At 42.2% G+C, this 18,998-nt stretch overlaps 3 protein-coding genes across 5 annotated transcripts in view; 2 read left to right on the top strand and 1 right to left on the bottom strand.

Moving 5' to 3' along the window:
• LOC106574706 (collagen alpha-1(XVIII) chain) overlaps positions 1 to 4,381 on the top strand; it is a 90,341-nt gene extending 85,960 nt beyond the window's left edge. For all 3 annotated transcript variants that reach the window (XM_045697866.2, XM_045697863.2, XM_045697865.2), the window contains exon 42: positions 164 to 4,381. In XM_045697866.2, coding sequence (XP_045553822.2) covers positions 164 to 377 — 214 coding nt within the window. In that variant the 3' untranslated portion in view covers positions 378 to 4,381. The remainder of the gene's footprint in view (positions 1 to 163) is intronic.
• Positions 4,310 to 15,211, bottom strand: LOC106574707 (reduced folate transporter). Its single transcript, XM_014150719.3, has 6 exons — positions 14,905 to 15,211; positions 13,389 to 14,050; positions 10,779 to 11,580; positions 9,615 to 9,807; positions 9,297 to 9,438; positions 4,310 to 9,184 (listed from the first exon to the last, which is right to left on the bottom strand). The coding sequence occupies exons 2-6, from the start codon at positions 13,659 to 13,661 to the stop codon at positions 8,981 to 8,983; spliced, it is 1,614 nt and encodes a 537-aa protein (XP_014006194.1). The 5' UTR covers positions 13,662 to 14,050; positions 14,905 to 15,211; the 3' UTR covers positions 4,310 to 8,980.
• A 2,178-nt stretch (positions 15,212 to 17,389) lies between these two features.
• LOC106574709 (poly(rC)-binding protein 3) overlaps positions 17,390 to 18,998 on the top strand; it is a 37,148-nt gene continuing 35,539 nt past the window's right edge. Inside the window, exon 1 of the mRNA XM_082962965.1 lies at positions 17,390 to 17,690. The gene's annotated coding sequence lies outside the window, so the exon portion shown is untranslated. The remainder of the gene's footprint in view (positions 17,691 to 18,998) is intronic.

Below are 18,998 nucleotides of genomic sequence, written 5' to 3'. Positions count from 1 at the left end.
TTACTCACAATACACAAAATATCAAAACCTCTCTTTTTACAACATCCATAAGGAGGCATTGATAAGTTATGTAAAGTTAACAGCTGAGAAAGTGAATGGAAGCAAAAATATGATGATTCATCCCTTCATCTCGTTCTCTCCCTTGTTCCCTCTCCTCACCCAGGCCAGACAAGATGATATGGCACGGTTCGACCAGCAGGGGGCACGGCCAGGTGGATAACTACTGTGAGACGTGGCGTGTAGGGGAGCGGGCGCTGACAGGCATGGCCTCCTCTCTACAGGGGGGCCAGCTCCTCCAACAGAGAACCAGCAGCTGTCACAGCTCCTACGCCGTGCTCTGCATCGAGAACAGCTACATCGGACAGTTCAAGAGATAGGACTGACCGACCAAACGCACACACACACACACTTCAGCCAGATCAAGAGATAAGCCTAATGAAACACACACACACAAACACATCAGCCAATCCAGGAGGCCTAACAAACCGTACGTACCAATGGAGGCTGGTGACTTAAAAAATTGAGGAGGATGGTAGACCCACGGTATAGGCGCGGAACGCACGGAGACAACAAAGTGTGTTTCAAAAATCGTCAAAGACTAATTATTTTAACCTAAAGCATTTAATAAAGACATTTATAGTACACTATTATGGGGAATGGGAATGAGAGGGCTACTTACACAGTGTTGGAAAGAAACCACAGCAGTGATTGTATGAGGCATGAGTTGAGGTGTTCAGAGGCTTGACCAGTGCAGGACAGGATTTGCCTGGAAAGACAAACAATAACACAAGACACTAAACAGTTAGACAAAAGAGCTCAGAATGAGTTAGTCCAAGCAAAGAGTAAAATCATGTATGTGTAATAATGTGATTGTGTATGTGATTGACTCTACATACAGTAATGAGAGATAATTGATAGGGGTACTCACAGTGCTTGGAGGGGAAACATTCAATGTGCGAGTGGATGAGCGGGCACATGAGACGTTGTGGCTTCAGTTCATGTCAGGAGAGAGTTGACAATGGTAGTGGAGTGGAGATCACCTCTTAATCAGGGAACAGGAGGGGACTTAGCTGCAAATACAAATAGCAGATACATTCCATTACAGCTGCGCCATCATAGGTTTGGACAACAACTTTCTCTGTGAAGTTAAACTCTGACATCTCAACATTCATTAAGTCAAACACAGACTGCGCATCTCGCCCACTTGACACGTCAAAGTCGCCCAAGAAACGTTCCTGAATAAAGCCCTGATCATCCACATACCTGACCATAACGGACAACTCCAAGCAGACTGGTGGCACCATAGGTCCCAGAGCGGTGGGGCAATTTTTACCCCCTGGGTCCTGGAGTTTTTCCTTATATGTTAACCTAACTAGGAAAACTCTGGACCCTATAAGGTATGCCAGTGATAAATTAGTTGTTAAAAGGTTTTATATGGACTATGATGGGACAGGTTTTTCCTAATCAGGTCACATGTTGTTTTTTTTTAACTCCTGGCCCTGGGGGAGATGAAAACCCTGTCAAACTGCAGCTACATTATATCTGTTCATATGAATGATATTTAGACTAGATTAGTAGGGGGGTTTCCTCTACCCAGACAAATAGACAACTGGGCTGAGCTTGCTTTATGCATGTTTGCATCATGTAGGCCTATGCAACTGTAGGCCTTATAAAACATTTACTCACATCTGTCATCGCTATTATGTTGATAGATTCATTCCAGTTAATAAGCCTAGCCAGCCCAGTTTTGAATATAAACTAAATTTGATCACATTCACATTTTCTCCTGACACACAAATGGACTAGAAATACATAATGTTACCAATCAGTTTACCCGGACCAGATGGACAGGGTGCATAGGCTGTATGCAGCTGCTCTTATTAGCCTACAGTTGATCAGACTGAAATATAGTCTCGTTTTCATCCCATACAGCATGTCCGATTTCTAGCGTTTAGGTGTAGCCTAGGCTGCTGCAACACTTATGCCATGAGTTTTGCTTGTGTCTGTCCGGAGTGATTGTGTTATCTTTGCTAAATAAATACCGGAGGAAAGTGGAATGCCTACTTGAGCGCACGGGGAAAAAATGCGCTGTCAACCTCTCTCTTTAATCGAAATGTTTATGGATGATGCGATGAAGCTATCAAATCATTCTGAATTGTTTTCGACATCCTAGAAAAGACAGTCGAAAGTTCGATATGTTCAGCAAGTAAAGCATCGTAACGCGCAATTACCTCCGCAAGCTCCTTGTAGTTGGCCTTGTTGGCGGGAATTTTCCCTCTCGTCGTGTCCTCTTATCGATGCAGCTTTTTCCCAGAAGCTTGAATGTGATGTCGGCATTTATATGCTCCCTGCTTATGTTTTGCCATTTAACTTAACGATCGATGTTCTTCAGGTCACTGTACCCACCTTTTGACCAAGGCTCAGACTTTCCCAAAAGCAGGCAAGGCCAGCAATACAGGCAGCTTGATGAAAGGCTCCCTGTTACAAACTGTACTTTTGATACCAGTTGGTATTGAACGCCCTCCTCACCTTTTCATCTTTCTTCATGAAACCGATCTCAGGCAGAGGTCGACCCTCCCTTTTAAAACTTAAAAAATGTTAAATCAATTGCACTAACTGGACACAAAAATTAAGTTCCAAAACGAAGAAAACTATTTATAATATACCTCTGTCTCCTGTCATTTGAAAAAAACACATTTGAATTGAATAAAATCCCCAAAATGCTCAACTATCACTGTTCACTCTTAATCTCTATCCGACAATGTCACCAAACTTCTCAACACATAGAATCCCCATAATGCTCTGTGGCACAATCCCAATACAACACACTGTTTGTTCTCTGATCCTAAAAGCTTTGATCGGTTGGAGGACTTCCTCCGGAAGTGGTCATAATTACCATGCATGTCTATGGAAGGGGGTGAGGCCTACAAGCATCCTAGGTTTTGTATTGAAGTCAAAGTAGCCAGAGGAGGATGGAAGCTAGCTGTCCTCCGGCTACACCATGGTGCTACCCCAGACAGTGCTTTTGAAGTTACTGTAGACCATTGCAAAACAGTGTATTTTAAATCAATTATTTGGTGACATATGAATATATTTAGTATAGTTTTATCTAAAAAGTATAACTTGAATGTTTCTAATGTTTACATTTTTATGAAATTTCACTGAGGATGGTCCTCCCCTTTCTCCTCTGAGGAGCCTCCACTGGTACGTACACACACACACACACACACACACACACACAATGGTGCTTTGTATATAACAGCTACATTCCCCTTCTCCAATACACTCAGTCCAGCTGGCCAAATAGAACCACATGTCCATAATATGGGGTTGATCAAGAACAGCGACAACCAGGCTAAGAGAGAGACCCCCCCTAAGCCCCAATCAACCCCCCTTTATACACTGATCGCAGCTGACCAAACAGCCCACCCCGACCCCCTGCACATACGTCTAAATCACTGTTCTGTAAACACCTCAACACTGTGGTTTTCAGTAGAGTTTGTATTCATTCCACTTCTCATTTCACTGTCCACTTCAGAAAGCCATGTTCATTGGGGGTTAGAGGACAGACTATCACAATGTACATTTATTTTTTTGTGGTCTTACCCTCAAAAGCATAATACCTGCATTGTAGAAAGTCTATAGCCTTTTAACAGTTTGCCCTAGAATCAAACCACACCACAGACCACACCTACAGATTAAACAGGACACTAATTCTGTTCTCTATGATTCCAACGAGCTAATTGTTGCAGTATTGTACATTAAATGTTTATTATCCAATGTTGTAATTTTTTATTTACTTTTTTGTTGTAATCAGTACATATAACCAGTTTTTGAAGCACTATCTATAACATTGTCATAAATGTTGGATGGTTTTATTTTGCTAGCGGACAAAGGGAACAGGATATTTAAAATGTTTTGATAACAAAAGGAGTATTTATTTTGCGATTAACATTTTAAGTAGTTTTAACATTCACACTTTTCAGTAATGGACTCTGGATCTGTAGTAACAGAGGAAGAGATGAGTCTGGCCCAAGAATCATGACATTTTGTATCAAATTACTATGTTTTTGTTTTGCAATGTCCTTTTGCGTTTCAAAATCCTCAAAAGTGCTCTTAAGTGTTTTTCATGTCTATGCACTGTGATAGAAATTAAATAAGGCTTTTTATCCAAAATCCAGAGACGAAAGCATTGCAGCTCACTGAATTAACCGGAGAATGACACTGGTGAGGAGTTCCCTGAGGTGCCATGTACTGTGCCATTTCTCTCAATGTCATCAACGTTTATTGCAAACAAACAAATGCTACATTGTTTTTCCAAACTGCTTTATTTGTAAATCAAAAATAAAATGACATAAGTCTGTTTTTTACAGCAACAAAATAGGTTCACAGTCATTCACCCAAAGTGTATATTCGGCATTGATTGAAGTCAGTGTGACAATAATAAACATGAACAATTCCGACAGTTAACGTTACAAATCTTATCCTATAGTGAATCCAATACTGAACTCGTTGGCTAGTATACTGCACGGCATATAGACCATTAGGTGCAATTAATCTCATACCTTTGTATTTGTTATGACCATGTAAAAATCATTGTATACTCTACAACCTCATCACTATAGCCTGAAACCTTCTTGAGATATGACCTTTTAAATCAATTAGAGAACAGTGCAAAGTTCAAGTTGCATATCTCGTGTTCCGGACCCATTGTACACGCGTTCTCAAGTTACGTGCGTGTATTGTTCACGCACATCTTTTATCCACCCTACATGTAATTAATAGGCACTCAACTACTAGTCCATATTCTGACATGACTTCTCAGTTTTGTAGTAAGATGGTCCTAAGATTACTCAAGGGGACAGGAATTCAGCAAACCACTTCCTATGCACAGCAATTAAATTAAAGGCAACTTCAATAAAAGAAAATGGGTAGGTGTAATCTGCATTTATGGGCGTACTTTAAGTATGGTATAAACACATTTAGAATGTAAAGGGTACACCAGATACGAGTTCCTAGAGTTGTCAGATTCCAAAGAATAAACATATAGGCCTAAAAGATATTTTCAATTTTCAACTTCATTTTGCATTTTATTTCCTCAGTGACAAACGTTTAAGAAAACCCAATTTCACTCTTACGCACACAGATAAATAAATTGTTCCATTAAAACAGTAGTTCCCAAACTGGGATGGGATGCAGAAAAGAGAATGGACCTATACATTTTTCAATAATAGCCTATAATCTTTGAGAATTTATAATCAACAAAATAAAAGCTAGACAATCAGGCCCAGAATTTATGTTTGTGCATAAGAACACCAGCCATGTCAAAATGCATAGAATTGTATGAAATTTGCTTAAAAGCAAACTAAATCTCAGCTCCATGGCAAAATGCATAGAATTGCAGGAAATTGGTTTTAAAATTGCAAAAATGTTATTTCAGCTCCATGGCGGGATATGGAATTGCAGGGGATTAGCTTTGAAACTGCAAAATATTGTGTCCGCTGCCAAGATCATATTTTGTATTTATGCTTTGGTATGTGTGTTTTTTTTACCACTCAACCCTTATGGTGGATCGAGACTCAAAAGACAGCTCAATTGGTGGGTCACGAAGAAAAAACAACTTTTGAGAACCCCTGCATTAAAACAATACAAAATAGCTCATTCGAAAATTCTGGAAAATAACATGCAGAATAAAGGTCTGCCAGCTCATAGCTAAATCCTCAGAACTCATTTCCAGTAGTTCATAACAACTATACTCCAGTTTACACATTCATGTGGGCTTCCTATTAGAAAAGATGACAATGAACATATGATTAGCACTGCTGGGGGAGAAATGACAAATCTGCATGAAAACATTTAAACAAAAATAGGGGAGAGTGGGGTAAGTTGAGCAAAAGAGGTAAATTGAGCCACCCTTGTTTCTAGGAAACTATACACAAAATGTTATAATTTGACCAAATATCTAGGAAGAGGTCATCATTTCATGGAGTCTGAAGGAAGAAACCACGTGGAAAAAGTAAAAAAATGTATATAAAAAATAAAATAAGATTTTCACCAAGTCAAATTAATTTCTGTTATAAAGGTTTCATGATGCTTGTATCTAAAGCAAAGTAGATCATTTTAAGATTATTCTATACATCAGCATGAAAGTGCTTTATTGTATCTGTGTGCTAATATAATCAAAATGTTTGCCTTGGGGTAAAAGTTGAGCCAATGGCAAGTTAAGCAAATTGAAGTGTTTTCTTCCCAGGCATAATGCAAGGGATTATCACTGGGATATGCGGTAACAGGGCCTGGCCAATGTTAAAAAATATATATAAACTACAGTGTTTGTTAGGAGTTAAGCCTGTGTTAAAAAGGTGCTTAAACAAAGCAATTGTGTTCGGGAAATATAGATAGACATTATTGGTAATATTTCATTCAGTAGAGACATTTCTATGCGGCTTAATTTACCCTAGTCCGCGGCTCAATTTACCATATACCCGGGGTAAGTTGTGCCAAGAGAGCACTTTTTTCCCCAGACAACCTATGTCTTCAAAACTGTAACGTTTACATGAATTCTGATTATTTCCAGGGATACACAACATCCTGAAATATATGTAGATATCTTTGTTAGAAAGAATACTATATGTCTCGGATTGATGCTGAACGTAAAAAAATGGCTCAACTTACCCCACCCTCCCGTAAGCAAAACTATACACAAAATGGTAGCTAAAACAATTCCTGACACAAGGTGCATTGAATGACTCACTGGCAGCAAGCATAACTTGTTCCCAACTGGCCTACTTGGTTAAATAAAGGTGAAATAAAAAAATAAAACAGTGCACTGATATGATTAGTTTGAAGGCGCTAAAACAAGTGGCATCTGATTTGTTCACAAGCAATCGCTGATTAAACCTAAGACAATGGGAGTGTAGTGAACATGCACACAAAGGGCTTCATTTAGAAAATCTTTTCACACTTTTCAAAGAAAAATCTTCAGGAACATTCAGAGGCCCAAAAATGCATCCTGTCACGTGTCTGCTTAATCTAAAGCAATGCTAATGTGATGACATAGTAATCATGATCCACCTCTCTCACTGGAGGACTTCTATACAGCTAACAATATATACACAGATTCAAAAATACTGTTTTCGCTAATCAATACAATTGCAGCAATTGTCGAGAATTCCTAATGATCGCAAACAGTGAATCATTTGCTGAATATAACAGGCTATTGTTCCATCAGTAGAAGAAGTAGTCCAGTAGAATTAGACTGTTTCTGTAGATCATTTCGTATTGGTCCCCTCTACTTGAGATGTATTATTTTCTCACTCAGAGTTACGAAAATAAATGTGCTTCAACATTATCAGGGAACATATGATTACCCTGTATTTGGAAAACTGAACATAATCACCAGTGGATAACACCATTTGGGATGTTTCTGGGATAAGAGCAAAGCAGCCACTACATATTACATGTCAACAGTGTCTCTGAGAACATCAGGCTGACAACTAGGCCCAAACTCTGACTATTAAAAACAAAACACTGTTTTGAGTGAGAAGTAGGGATTGGTCTAAAGCCAAAAAAGGAAATTCCTTAAATTGACCTACGACAGTAGCTATATGCTGATCTATTGTACTTCAAAACAATGTTGAGGCAGGTTGCTTAGGATGCAAACCTTCTCAAACAGCCTAATTCCTTCTCTAAGAGGTGCTCCCACAATGTGATTTGTACCACATTCGAGGTCATGTATTGCTACTTACAAGCAGTGGTGTAAAGTAATTAATAATACTTACGTACTACTTAAGAAGTATCTATACTTTACTATTTATATTTTTGACAACTTTTACATCACTACATTCCTAAAGAAAATAATGTACTTTTTACTCTATACATTTTCCCTGACACCCAAAAGTACTCGTGTCATTTTGAATGCTTAGCAGGACAGAAAAATGGTCCAATTCACACACTTATCAAGATAACAACACTGGTCATCCTTACTGCCTCTGATCCGGTGGACTCACTAAACACAAGTGCTTAATTTGTAAATTATGTCTCAGTGTTGGAGTGTCCCCCTGGCTACTGATTCATAAAAAATGTAATTGTGACATCTGGTTTGCATAATAAGTAATTTGAAATAATTTATACTCTTACTTTTTAATACTTAAGTTTATTTAAAACCAAATACTTTTACTTGAGTCAATTTCTATGAAGGTATCTTTACTTTTAAGCAAGTATGACAATTGGGTACTTTTTCCACCGCTGCTTACAAGACCATTAGGCTTGATCGAGTGAGCTTTTTTATCTTGTAGTAATGTAGGTGGGCTGCCTGTAATTCTTTAAACATTGAGGAAAAAAGATGTATTCCATAATAACATCCTTTTGGTGAACTGAATACACGCTGGATATAACAGATAAGGCACTAAGGGCTGAGAACAGTGACTGTTCACTAATACTGGTAAACTACACTCCACCAACACATCCAACCAAGTGTCATGAGGTCTCGACTCACCTCTAAGTCTCATCTGTCCTTGTGCAGTCGTGTGGAAACCGTAGCGAGAGATTCCCAGACCATTTAGACCACTCAATGTCAGTGTAGGGGGTTTAGGTGTTGATGTAAAGATGATAATATGTTCAAGGGATAGTTGAGGATGTTGGCAATGAGGCCCTTTATCTACCTCCCCACAGTCACATGAATTCATGGATACCATTTGTATGTCTCTGCATCCAGTATGAAGGAAGTTAGAGGTAGTTTCGCGAGCCAATGCCAACTAGCGTTAGCTAGCGCAATGACTGGAAGTCTACAGGAACAACTTGCATGCTAGCTGTTCCGATAGACTTCCAGTCATTACCCTAACGGCAGTTAGCAATTTGGCTAACGCTAGTTAGCAAATTCCTTCAAACTGCATGCAGATACATAAAAATAGTCTCCATGAGTTAATCTGACTCTGGGGAAGTAGATAAAAGGCTTCATTGCCAACATCCAGGAATATCCCTTTCAGGCCTTCACGTTGTTCCCATTGGCCAGAGGTTCCGTCTCCGAGGGGTTTGATGGTACGGAACATAGCTCAGTGGGCGTGGCCTGGCGTGTGTCCCCTCCCCCTCCTGACGATTGGTTCCTGTAGTGGCGAATGATGACCCAGGCAGCACAGCCCAGGTAGATAACCGTCAGCAGGGCAAAGTAGAAGAAGTAGACCAGGAACTATTGGAGAACAGAACAGCACTCATTAGAAAACATGGTGTTCCCATATGGGTGACGTCAGCTTGCAGGAAGTCATCTGAGCGTGGTCGTAATCAGAGTGTGTGTGACTTACCTGGGAGTGCACGTCTAGTCCCAGACCCTTCTTGTCAGAGACGATGAGGGTGATGATGGTCTTCAGAATGGTCGCCAGGAAAGTGTTGACCCCAAACACCAGGGCACACAGCTCCTTGGTGAGCGACGAGGCGATCTGGAAACTACAATCACCACAACAGGATAGTCAGCAGATTAAATGTACAGCCTAAAGTAAGAAAGACGTGACAGTTATTTGACAATGCATTCATACACTGCACATGTCTGAACATGAAAATCCCCAAAATCCCATTATATGTACACAACAACGTTAAATAAAGGTAGACTTAAAGAAACGTACATGGCGATTGGCACGAGGAACTGGTAGAAACCTTTGAAGAGGGAGTAGGCCACATAGCAGACCCAGATGTTACTGGTGGTCCCCATGAGAAGCAGCAGGCCAGCCTGCAGAGCCGTGATGACGCCGATCACCAGCTCAGACCACACGTTCCAGCGGATCTTCACGAAGCCCGCTGCAAACGACGTGATCGCACCTGGGACAGAGTTAACGAGGTGGAGTTAGTCGAAGAAGATAAGCTGACTAGGTTAATGATTGAGTAGGTGATTAAGGCTTGGGGGAACTTCTTTTAATAAATGCTGTGTGTGTGTGTGGACTCAGGGTCAGTTTGACATTATCATATCAAGGCAAACAGAGGGGATTGCTGGTTCAGTAAGCCTTTATGTTATTATTATTCATCAATAAAATAATTCTACTAAATGACTATGGGGAGCAGCATATTGTCTGGCGTCGTCTCCCTGTGTGATCAACATCTAAACCATCGTCATCTTCCACACCTTTCAACAGAACGTGACTGTTTAGTCTTCTGTTGTCTCACCACATTCTACTTCATGGGAATTCCTCTTTCTAGATTGATGGGCTTTGTATGTCTCCTGTCCTTGTCAGCTGTTTAGGTCATGTAACTTCAGTCATAATTAAATCATTGGAGAGGGGTCAGTCTAAAACAGTGGTTCCCAGTTCCAGTCCCCTCAACAGTACAGATTGTTGTTGTGGCCCCGGACAAGCACACCTGATTCTACTTGTCAACTATTCATCAACTATTGAATCAGGCGAGTTAGCCTGGGCTACAACAACGTGTGTTGTTGGGGGTATTGGAGAACTGGAGATGGGGAAACCCTCGTCTAAGACAAACTTATTGACCTGACGTCACGTGATGCCAGACAACTCATTTGACTGAGAAAATATCAAGCATGTTGCCATGGTGCTCTCACTACTACCTCTGCCAACTGCTGTAGGGGTGTTAATATTTTGTAGGAATCATTGACTTGGAGAACACAGGCTCCTACCCTGTCAGACAGTAAAGACCCAGGTGAATGCTACACATTGGTTATTAAAACACTTGTATACCTGGCTTTGGAGGGCCTTTGTACCTAGACTAAAACCTAGGGAAATGGAGGGCCTTTGTACCCAGACTAAAACTGAAACCTAGGGAAATTAATCCCTCACCCAGTAGTGTGGAGACAGCCTCCACCCCTCCGTTGTAGACGTGTTTGTTCTCCGTGGCGGGGTACACCTTGTTCCACAGGACATGGACGTACAACAGCACCAGGTAGTAGCCAGCGGAGTTGAACACCCACCACAGGCTCCACAGTCTCAGGCTGGGCCTCCGGGGCACGTTCCTCAGCTCCTTCAGCATCTGAATAAACACCGAGTCCCTCCAGGAGGAACCAGAGCTGAGAGGGGCCAGGGAGAGTGTGTCACCTGAACCCAAGCCCGCTTCGCCCTGCTTCATCCTGGCCAGCTCCGACTGGGCGGCAGCCTGCTCCTGGAGGTTCCTCTGGGCAGCGTGGTGGGCCCTGTTGAAGAACAGGGACCTCTTGGGCCAGGGCAGGCAGCAGGAGAGCACCAGGCCGAAGGACACCAAGGCCAGGGAGACAGCACTGAGCGTGGCGAAGGAGAGCCTGCCCACGGATATCAGCACCTGGCCCAGCACCGAGCTGGCAAACACCCCCATGAGGACGCAAGAGCGTGAGTAGCTGGCCACACGTTGGTAGAGCTCTGGGGTGACCAGGGAGAAGATATAGGAGGAGTAAGCCACGCGTGCTGCCATGGTGATGCCGTAGAAGAACTCCATGAATTGCATCTCTAAGAGGGAGTAGCCCAGGAGGAGGAGGAGCCAGATGGCCACATGGCTGAGGCTGGAGAGGACTAGGACGGGCTTGTAACGCAGGACGTCTGTCAGGAGGAAGACTGGCACCAGCACCGCCATGTAGGAGTAGGACAGGATCGGGTTTATCTCATTGGTCACCTGGAGGAAGAGAATGGCGGGTGTGAGAGGGGGAGACCACATAGAAGAGACAGAGGGCTACGTGGAATCTAATTCCCCTTGTAAAAAGTTGTTGTAGCTGAAGGCTCTATAAATGTGCCGGCAGGTGTTCTCAAATTGCATATTTAGGCTAGTTTCCTGTGAGTCCTCGAACACTGACAAATGCACATGCCTCATATGCTGTTCAGAATAACCTTGTCGTTATGCTGACACCTTTTGCCAATGCAACAACGTTAATCCCCCTCTACAGGAAATGAGGGGAGCAAAAACCTTCACTGATCCCCTTCATTTGAACTAATGCTACATTGTAGGCAAGGACACCTTCCAATGAGTCTGCAGACATCAGGCCATTAGGTTCATTAGTTGATACTGAGCCAGACAAGCCTACAGTAACCAATCAGAAAAAGAGAGTGACCTAATTTGTAGGAATGTGAACTTTGACCATACCGAGGAGGGGTTACTGCACTCACACTGTGATAGCCTTATTACAGTCCAGTGGGTTCCATGACTAAGGAACACTGGAAAATAACAAACTGGCACTTTTCTTTCAATTACTTTAGGATTGAGCGGTTGTAGTTCAAGCTCCTAGTATAAATTCAGATGGAACTCATGTCAGCTGATATAGCTTATATCAGGGTTGTCATTCTACGTGTCATACAAGGCTATAGCCTCCAGCGCAGAACATTACCTTTCATATCCCTCAAAATCAATTGGGCCTCAGGTTGAACTGACATGCGCTGGCCTTTAAATAAATAAAATAAATATATATTTAACTAGGCAAGTCAGTTAAATAAAAGGTTAAATAAATATATATATATTAAATTCAGTAGAAGACCGATAGCAATAGTTGACACGACTAACAATATACTGTTTACTAAGCAAGAGTGAAGATAAGTTTCTCGATCCTTCCTACTAGTGCTCCAAAATGATTGAATTCACATCGCAATCAAAATATTGACGTGCAATATCCATATCGCAAGAGATCCATATTGCATGCAATATTTTGAAATGTGTAATGGACGTTTTTATAGTTTCCGCCATTTTTTTATGCTCTTGCGGCTGCTTCCCACCATGCGGTGCAGTTCCTCGTCCCTGCTGTTAGATTCACTGGAAGTTTGCATGCTATTCTGTTAGGTCAATGCAGTCAACCAATCGTTCAAAACAAGAACGATGCCGCCTTCCACTTTGGTTCTTAATAGCGATGGGGGGAAAAAATCTAAACAGTTACAAATCGCTGTCCTGCATCTTCTATTTAAATAGGGAGCCAATTTGTTTTCAGCACTTTTATTTCCATGACTAATCAAAACTCATGTTCTCAATGCTCTCTCTTGTCCCTCTGTAGCAGCCATGTGGTGGGCAATATATTTGGAACATCGAATTGCAATGAAATCACAGTATCGAATCGGAAAACATATAGAATCGCAATACATATAGAATCGGCACCTAGGTATCGTGATAATATTGTATTGTGAGGTCCCTGGCAATTCCCAGCCCTACTATGTAATAATAAGTTATTCCATTTCTATGATTCCAACAGTTCACCCTAGTATTTTGATCTTTAACATCAAATCACAACATTTGGTAAAAAAAAAAAAAATTCTCAACTGGATTATTCGCCAACATCGTGCAGCCCTACCTCCTACACATCTACCCACCCTTAAAAACTGTTGTTAACATAAGACACACACATGGATAGTTGCATACACACACTACACACACTACACTCTCACGCAAAATACACCACACCAACATTCCAAACTGTTATAGGGGGATGACTGTGCATCACTGACCTGTTCCCTGGTGAAGTTCTTCTCCATGCTGAGCAGGTTTGGTGTTATAAAGGGCTCCCCAGGCTTCAGCTGCACCATAAACCCATAGAAACACAGGAACACCACCGACAACTCCCAGGTCCGGGCTGTCTTGGTCTGGCCGTCTGAGGGGTCCTCAGGTGGGGGAAGAGCCATCTCAGGGTCAGGCTCTCCAGGGGCGCCCTCCTTCAGGTCCAGTTCAGCCTCTTCCTCCACAGCCCTGTCCCCACTCGCCATAGCGTCTTTGTCCACCATGGTAGTGGCCTGACAGTGGACACTGGAGTCCCAAGTCTACCTCTGACTGTATCAAATGACTAAGTGGTATTGCTATAGTGAAGAGGCTTGCTATGGAAATTTTCATAGAAACCAGAGAGTAGGGCCTAAACCTCCAATTCAGATGTTCTAAGCAGACAACAAGTAGAGATTCCTGTTAGCACTCTTCCCTTCCACAGAGGATCCAGTGTTACACATTACAGAGGGGGTGAGAGGGGAACCTTTCACAATGACGAACATGGAGGTAAAGTGCTACCTGCAGCCATTTTCATACTGTATGTATGAGAGAATGTCAACCTTTGCTCCATTCCATGGATTAACAATGATTGCAAGCAAGCTAGCTTACAGCTGGACCTCTGGTCATTGTGAACCTGTAAAATACAATAATGTTTGCAAATAGTCATTCAAAGTTTGTTTTCTGACAGAGTGCTGTATGCTCGATTATTTTGTGGGATGGTGCTCAACCAAACTCCCTATGTCCAAAGCTGTCCTTTCCAGGCAGGAACGTCAAATCACACGTATTATAGTAACGACCATGGTAAACAACGACCCTAACAGATCTGAGCTGTCAGGTCACGAGTATTATTTGGTTGCAGTCAGTGTATTATAATTGTGTTGTTCTCTGTTGGACTGGTTTATTAACTTGGGGTTGACACACTCCAAAAATAGATTCACAACGAACGACTTTTGTAACGTCTACCTCTTGACCAGCTATTGCATTTCAGTTTACCATAGTTAAATAGCTTTGTAATTGCAATGTTGCTTGCATGGGAGACCAGACATAGTTACTTTAAAAAGTATTCGCTAAAACAGGGGTGCAACTTCTGCCCGCATGGCTGGCACGAGCCATATTCAATGTTAGCTAACTAGTTACGTTAGCTAACCAGAATCCAGTCTGGAATACCTAACGTTAGTTAGCTAAATGTAGCTACGCTTGTCTGGAAGAGGTAGCTGAGCTTGTTTTGATAAACCCCTTGTTAGTGAACAATGTCAGAAAGCTAGCTACAGCGAACATCAACTAGCCTAAACAATTTAGCTAACGTTAACTGTCTACAGTAGCTGACATTATCCAGCTAATGTTAGCTCCATCATGCGAGTTAATATTATCTTATTGCAGGGAACATTGGTGAACTTGTTAGTTAGCTGAAGTTGACACCAATAATTGAGTTTTAAACAATGTACATACAACTTTATACATTGACAAGGAAAGTAGGTAAAAACCTACCTCAAAATTCTTCTGACTGAACTCGTGTGCGCGCTGTTGTTCAGTTGAATGCATTTCAGAGCAACTGAGTCTGTGAGATTTTGCAAGGAACTATGGGGGCTGTAGTTTCTGTTGATTGACCGGAGATAATCCAAAATGCACCTTAAAAGGTATTTAATCAATTAACATTAGTATATCACTCAATGATCAATAATTTTCACTAGTTTCAATATCAATGGCCAATAGGCTACATAATGTATCCAATATATTAGGACATAATATCACATGAGCATTTAATGAAACAAAACAAATACCCTACACAAAACATAGAGCGTTCTACTGAGCACGCAACTGAACATTTCCCCATGGATAATCATTGGACGTGACCGTCGCGCGCTGTGAAATGAGGGAGCTCTATTTTCCTGGCCCGGGTTGAACCGAGCAATGGCGCATCATGTCATCGGGGGAAAGCGGGGAGGGAGGAGCGCCCTTCTCAAATCAAACAGCAAGCTGCCCCCCTCGGCCAATCGTCCCGAAACATACATATATTTTCCATACAAATACATGTTTGAATGTTCAAACTAGTTTTCATTGGGAAGGCAGATAAAGCGTTTTTATCAGAATCACTTTTGCACAGAATCCGACTCATCACTAATCCGATTTATCACTCCACTTGCTTAATTACTTCACTTTTGTTTAGAAACGGCTCACGCCCGTCAGGCCGCCCTGTTCCAAAATAAATGCAATCACCTTCACCCGATACAAACTCCTCCCATCGGGGTAACCCGGGCTAGATAAACGAATCCCCTCCGTGTGAACGTCCATATTAAATCTTTGGGGAGTAGGCGATGTAACTGAATAAAGTAACGTTGTTATAGTATGAGGAGAAAACGTATGAGAATGTTTGTAAACTTTCTTTTCGCGTCACGTGTGAGCTTTTATATACAAATTTGGAATACGTCTAGCAGTATGAATATGCTTGAAAACGCCTGCAACATCAAAAACAAACTTCAGCAAACATTTGCAATCTGAGTTTGACCTTTGGTGCTATAAATGAGGGCATAGCAATGGAGTGGTGACTGAAGCTCTCCAGTGCACATGTCACATAAACCTATTGTGCATTTGCCTACTTATTTTTCAAACTGGGTTCTTTTATGGGATTTGGTAGGGTATTTATAACATGTTTACTATACGTATAAATAGTTCTCCAAGTATGGCATGACAAATTTGATTATCATGTGGTTGGTTTTAAGTAAGAAACTGTCTCAGGCTACATGGAGAGCACTTTAATGGCACAGCACTTTAAATGTTATGCGATTTAGCCAGTCATGAGATATCTTCTGTGCCCTCAACTGAACCCAATAAACACATATCTGGGGATTTGGTTGTCATGCAGTTATCCTAAGGCAGTCCAACAGTGTGCCTTGATTTCATGGACATCACAGTCATAGCTGTTGGAAGGCCTCACTGCAAATTCTGGATCCATCCAACCTTTCCTTTTCTAACCAAGACCTGTCTGCGTCTAGTGCTTTTTCCCAGACGAAACACTTCCTTCCGTCACCTCCTTTGAGAACCAGACCCTAATGTGAAAGGATAGCATGCATGCATACGGTGGCGGCCATTCTGCTGTATCACTTTCACCCATGAATGTATTCTGTGCTTTCAACTAGGAACTATCCATCTCTTTTAGAGCAGTGGTTATAAGGAATCGGACAGATAGGGATATAAGTCCTAGGACATCATTTCCACAATATTTTCCTGTTACCTTGGTTCGACTGTGGCAATATCCTGTATATTATTCACAGCGACCCACACTCATTTCATCGCAGCTGGTAATATTTCCCCTCTGTGCCCATCTTTCCCCTCCCATTTTCTATGAATCTTTTATAGCCATCTCCTGTCCAGTATAGAGGAGGCACATCCTCTACAGCACAGCCTGTCAGCGGTGTTTTATTAGAGGGCTGAAATACTGCTGAATCAGAGGTTTCACCTCTCCTCCCTCTTTAACAATCAACTCTGTACGTGTGTATGCATGCATTCCTGTGTGTGTGTCTGTGTGTGCACGACTGCGTGTGTTCTGTTTTCAGAAATAATGCAACATGTCATGCGTAACCTCCTTTAAGAGGGTAGCCGTACATGAGAATGACTGTAGCATGCAGTACAACACCTGACTGGATCTCAGCTAGTGTTGTAGGGGAGCATGCTGCCTATTGTGTTATCACACTGGTTTAGGTGCATCAGAATCTAATCACTCTAATGTGTCCCAGGTCAGGGTCTTAAATCACTCACACAGGCTAGGTGCACCTTCCTAAATCTGTCATTAAGAGAGAGGGAGGTTCTAAGAGTCCAAAGGCAATATATCTGATTGGCTGGATGAGTCATTGCACTTATTGGCCCTGCCTTCAACGTCTCTCATTGGTCATGCAGTTTTACAGCTGCCTCTCATTGGGCCAGTAGGAGAGAGTGGGCCGGTTTTTACTCTTGCTCTCTGTGTTTGAGTGTCTGTGGATGGGTAAGACACTCTCTCTCCCATCCTGGGAGTAACTGCTTGTGTTAGTTCCTGTCTGTAGGCTGTGTGAGTGTGTGTTTGGGTGTGTGTGTGTGAGAGAGAGAAAGGGAGAGAGTAGCGTTTACGTTTCACCTCCGTCTCCCTGTTCCCTGTCCTTCCTCTCCTCTCTACTCCTCCCTCGTTCCCTCTCTTGGACTACCCCATTGGGACCTACCCAGACCCCTTCCCTGCCTGGACCCTCTACTCTCCATCCCTTTGACTCTCCTCATCTCTCCATCCCTCCCTCTCCCAGGTCAAGGTAAGCACCACTCTTTCCTATTCAGAAAGGGACTTTATCTAGCTTCCTCTAATTTCCGACGTCTGATGAATTACCACCCTGGATAAGTTTACACCACATTGCTGTTTTCTAATCAAGTGCTGTCAGGTCAGAGATATTCAAGACAGTTGGCATTACATACAGCCAGTGATCCTGAGGAGCTCTCTTCCCTTTTCCTCCTTGGCTGCTGTTCAGAGACGCCTGCTTGCCTGGGCCTTCTTCCTGCATGCAGACCATGGCTCTGCTGAGTCTGCTCAGAGAGAGGCAGGGAGGGAGAGAAAGAAGCAGGGGATTAAAATCAGCCAGCAAGGCCACATGGATTTCATCTACCCAGACTAAGCTCAGTCTAAAAGAGCTCCCTTATCGCTCTCCTCTTTTTTGGTATCCTGCTCTCTGGGCATGGCAGTGTCACCTCATTTGAAAGTTTAAAATAAAAAGTTAATTCATGCTTGGGTGCAGTGGTGGTTGTTTGTACCAGACTGACTCGTGTTTTGTTGTTCTTTTAGGCTGTTGTTGTCATAGGCTTTGACCTAATTAGCCCACAGATGCTCCAACAGTAGGTACAAAACGGTATCCCTATTTCCCCTCTTAGAAATGCATTGTCTCCTGTACTGTGGAGGTTGCGGGAGCACCATTAGCTAGCAAATGGAATTATGTTGCATACAGGATAATTGCCTTACCAGATAGTGTAATTACCTGCCAAATTGAATCAAAGCCATGGCCTCACTGCATTCCCAACTGTAAACAGGGTTTAGAGGGAAGGCATGCTGACTGGTACTGAGGATGGATAGGATGTGCTCTGCTGGCTGTCTGGTTGGACTTCCTGTTTTGAATCTAGTTTGGAGGGAGGGCTGAGTGTGTTTATGTAGTCCCTCAAATAAATATTTTTCTGTATACATACGACTGCAGGGGCGAAAATCTGATATCAATGTTGGAGGGGACAATTACATGAAATTTTCTCAAGAGCAATTCCTGAGGGGGACACCAAAAGTAGTGCTGTAACACATAGCCTACATTGTAATATGGTAAATGTATATTGAGGAACCAAAGAAATAAGGTGTTTGCCCTACTCCTAACTACCGGTACCCAAAACTACACAACTAATCACAACAGCAATACCATTGCCTTTAACAAATCTTAGTTCAGTCACCAGTTTAAGTTGAGAGTGGGGGTATCCATGGCATTTTCCAATTATGTTCCTATTTTACAAGTTAAAAAAATTGAGAACCTTTCATAATGTTGCCAAACAAAGACTCAACAAACTTACCTGAGACTCCCTGTCTCTGCCAG

Source organism: Salmo salar, chromosome 16, assembly GCF_965601325.2.
Source record: "Salmo salar chromosome 16, fSalSal1, whole genome shotgun sequence".
Classification (NCBI taxonomy): domain Eukaryota; kingdom Metazoa; phylum Chordata; class Actinopteri; order Salmoniformes; family Salmonidae; genus Salmo; species Salmo salar.
Note: the sequence above shows the minus strand (reverse complement) of the source record. Positions and strands in the feature narration are given on the sequence as shown.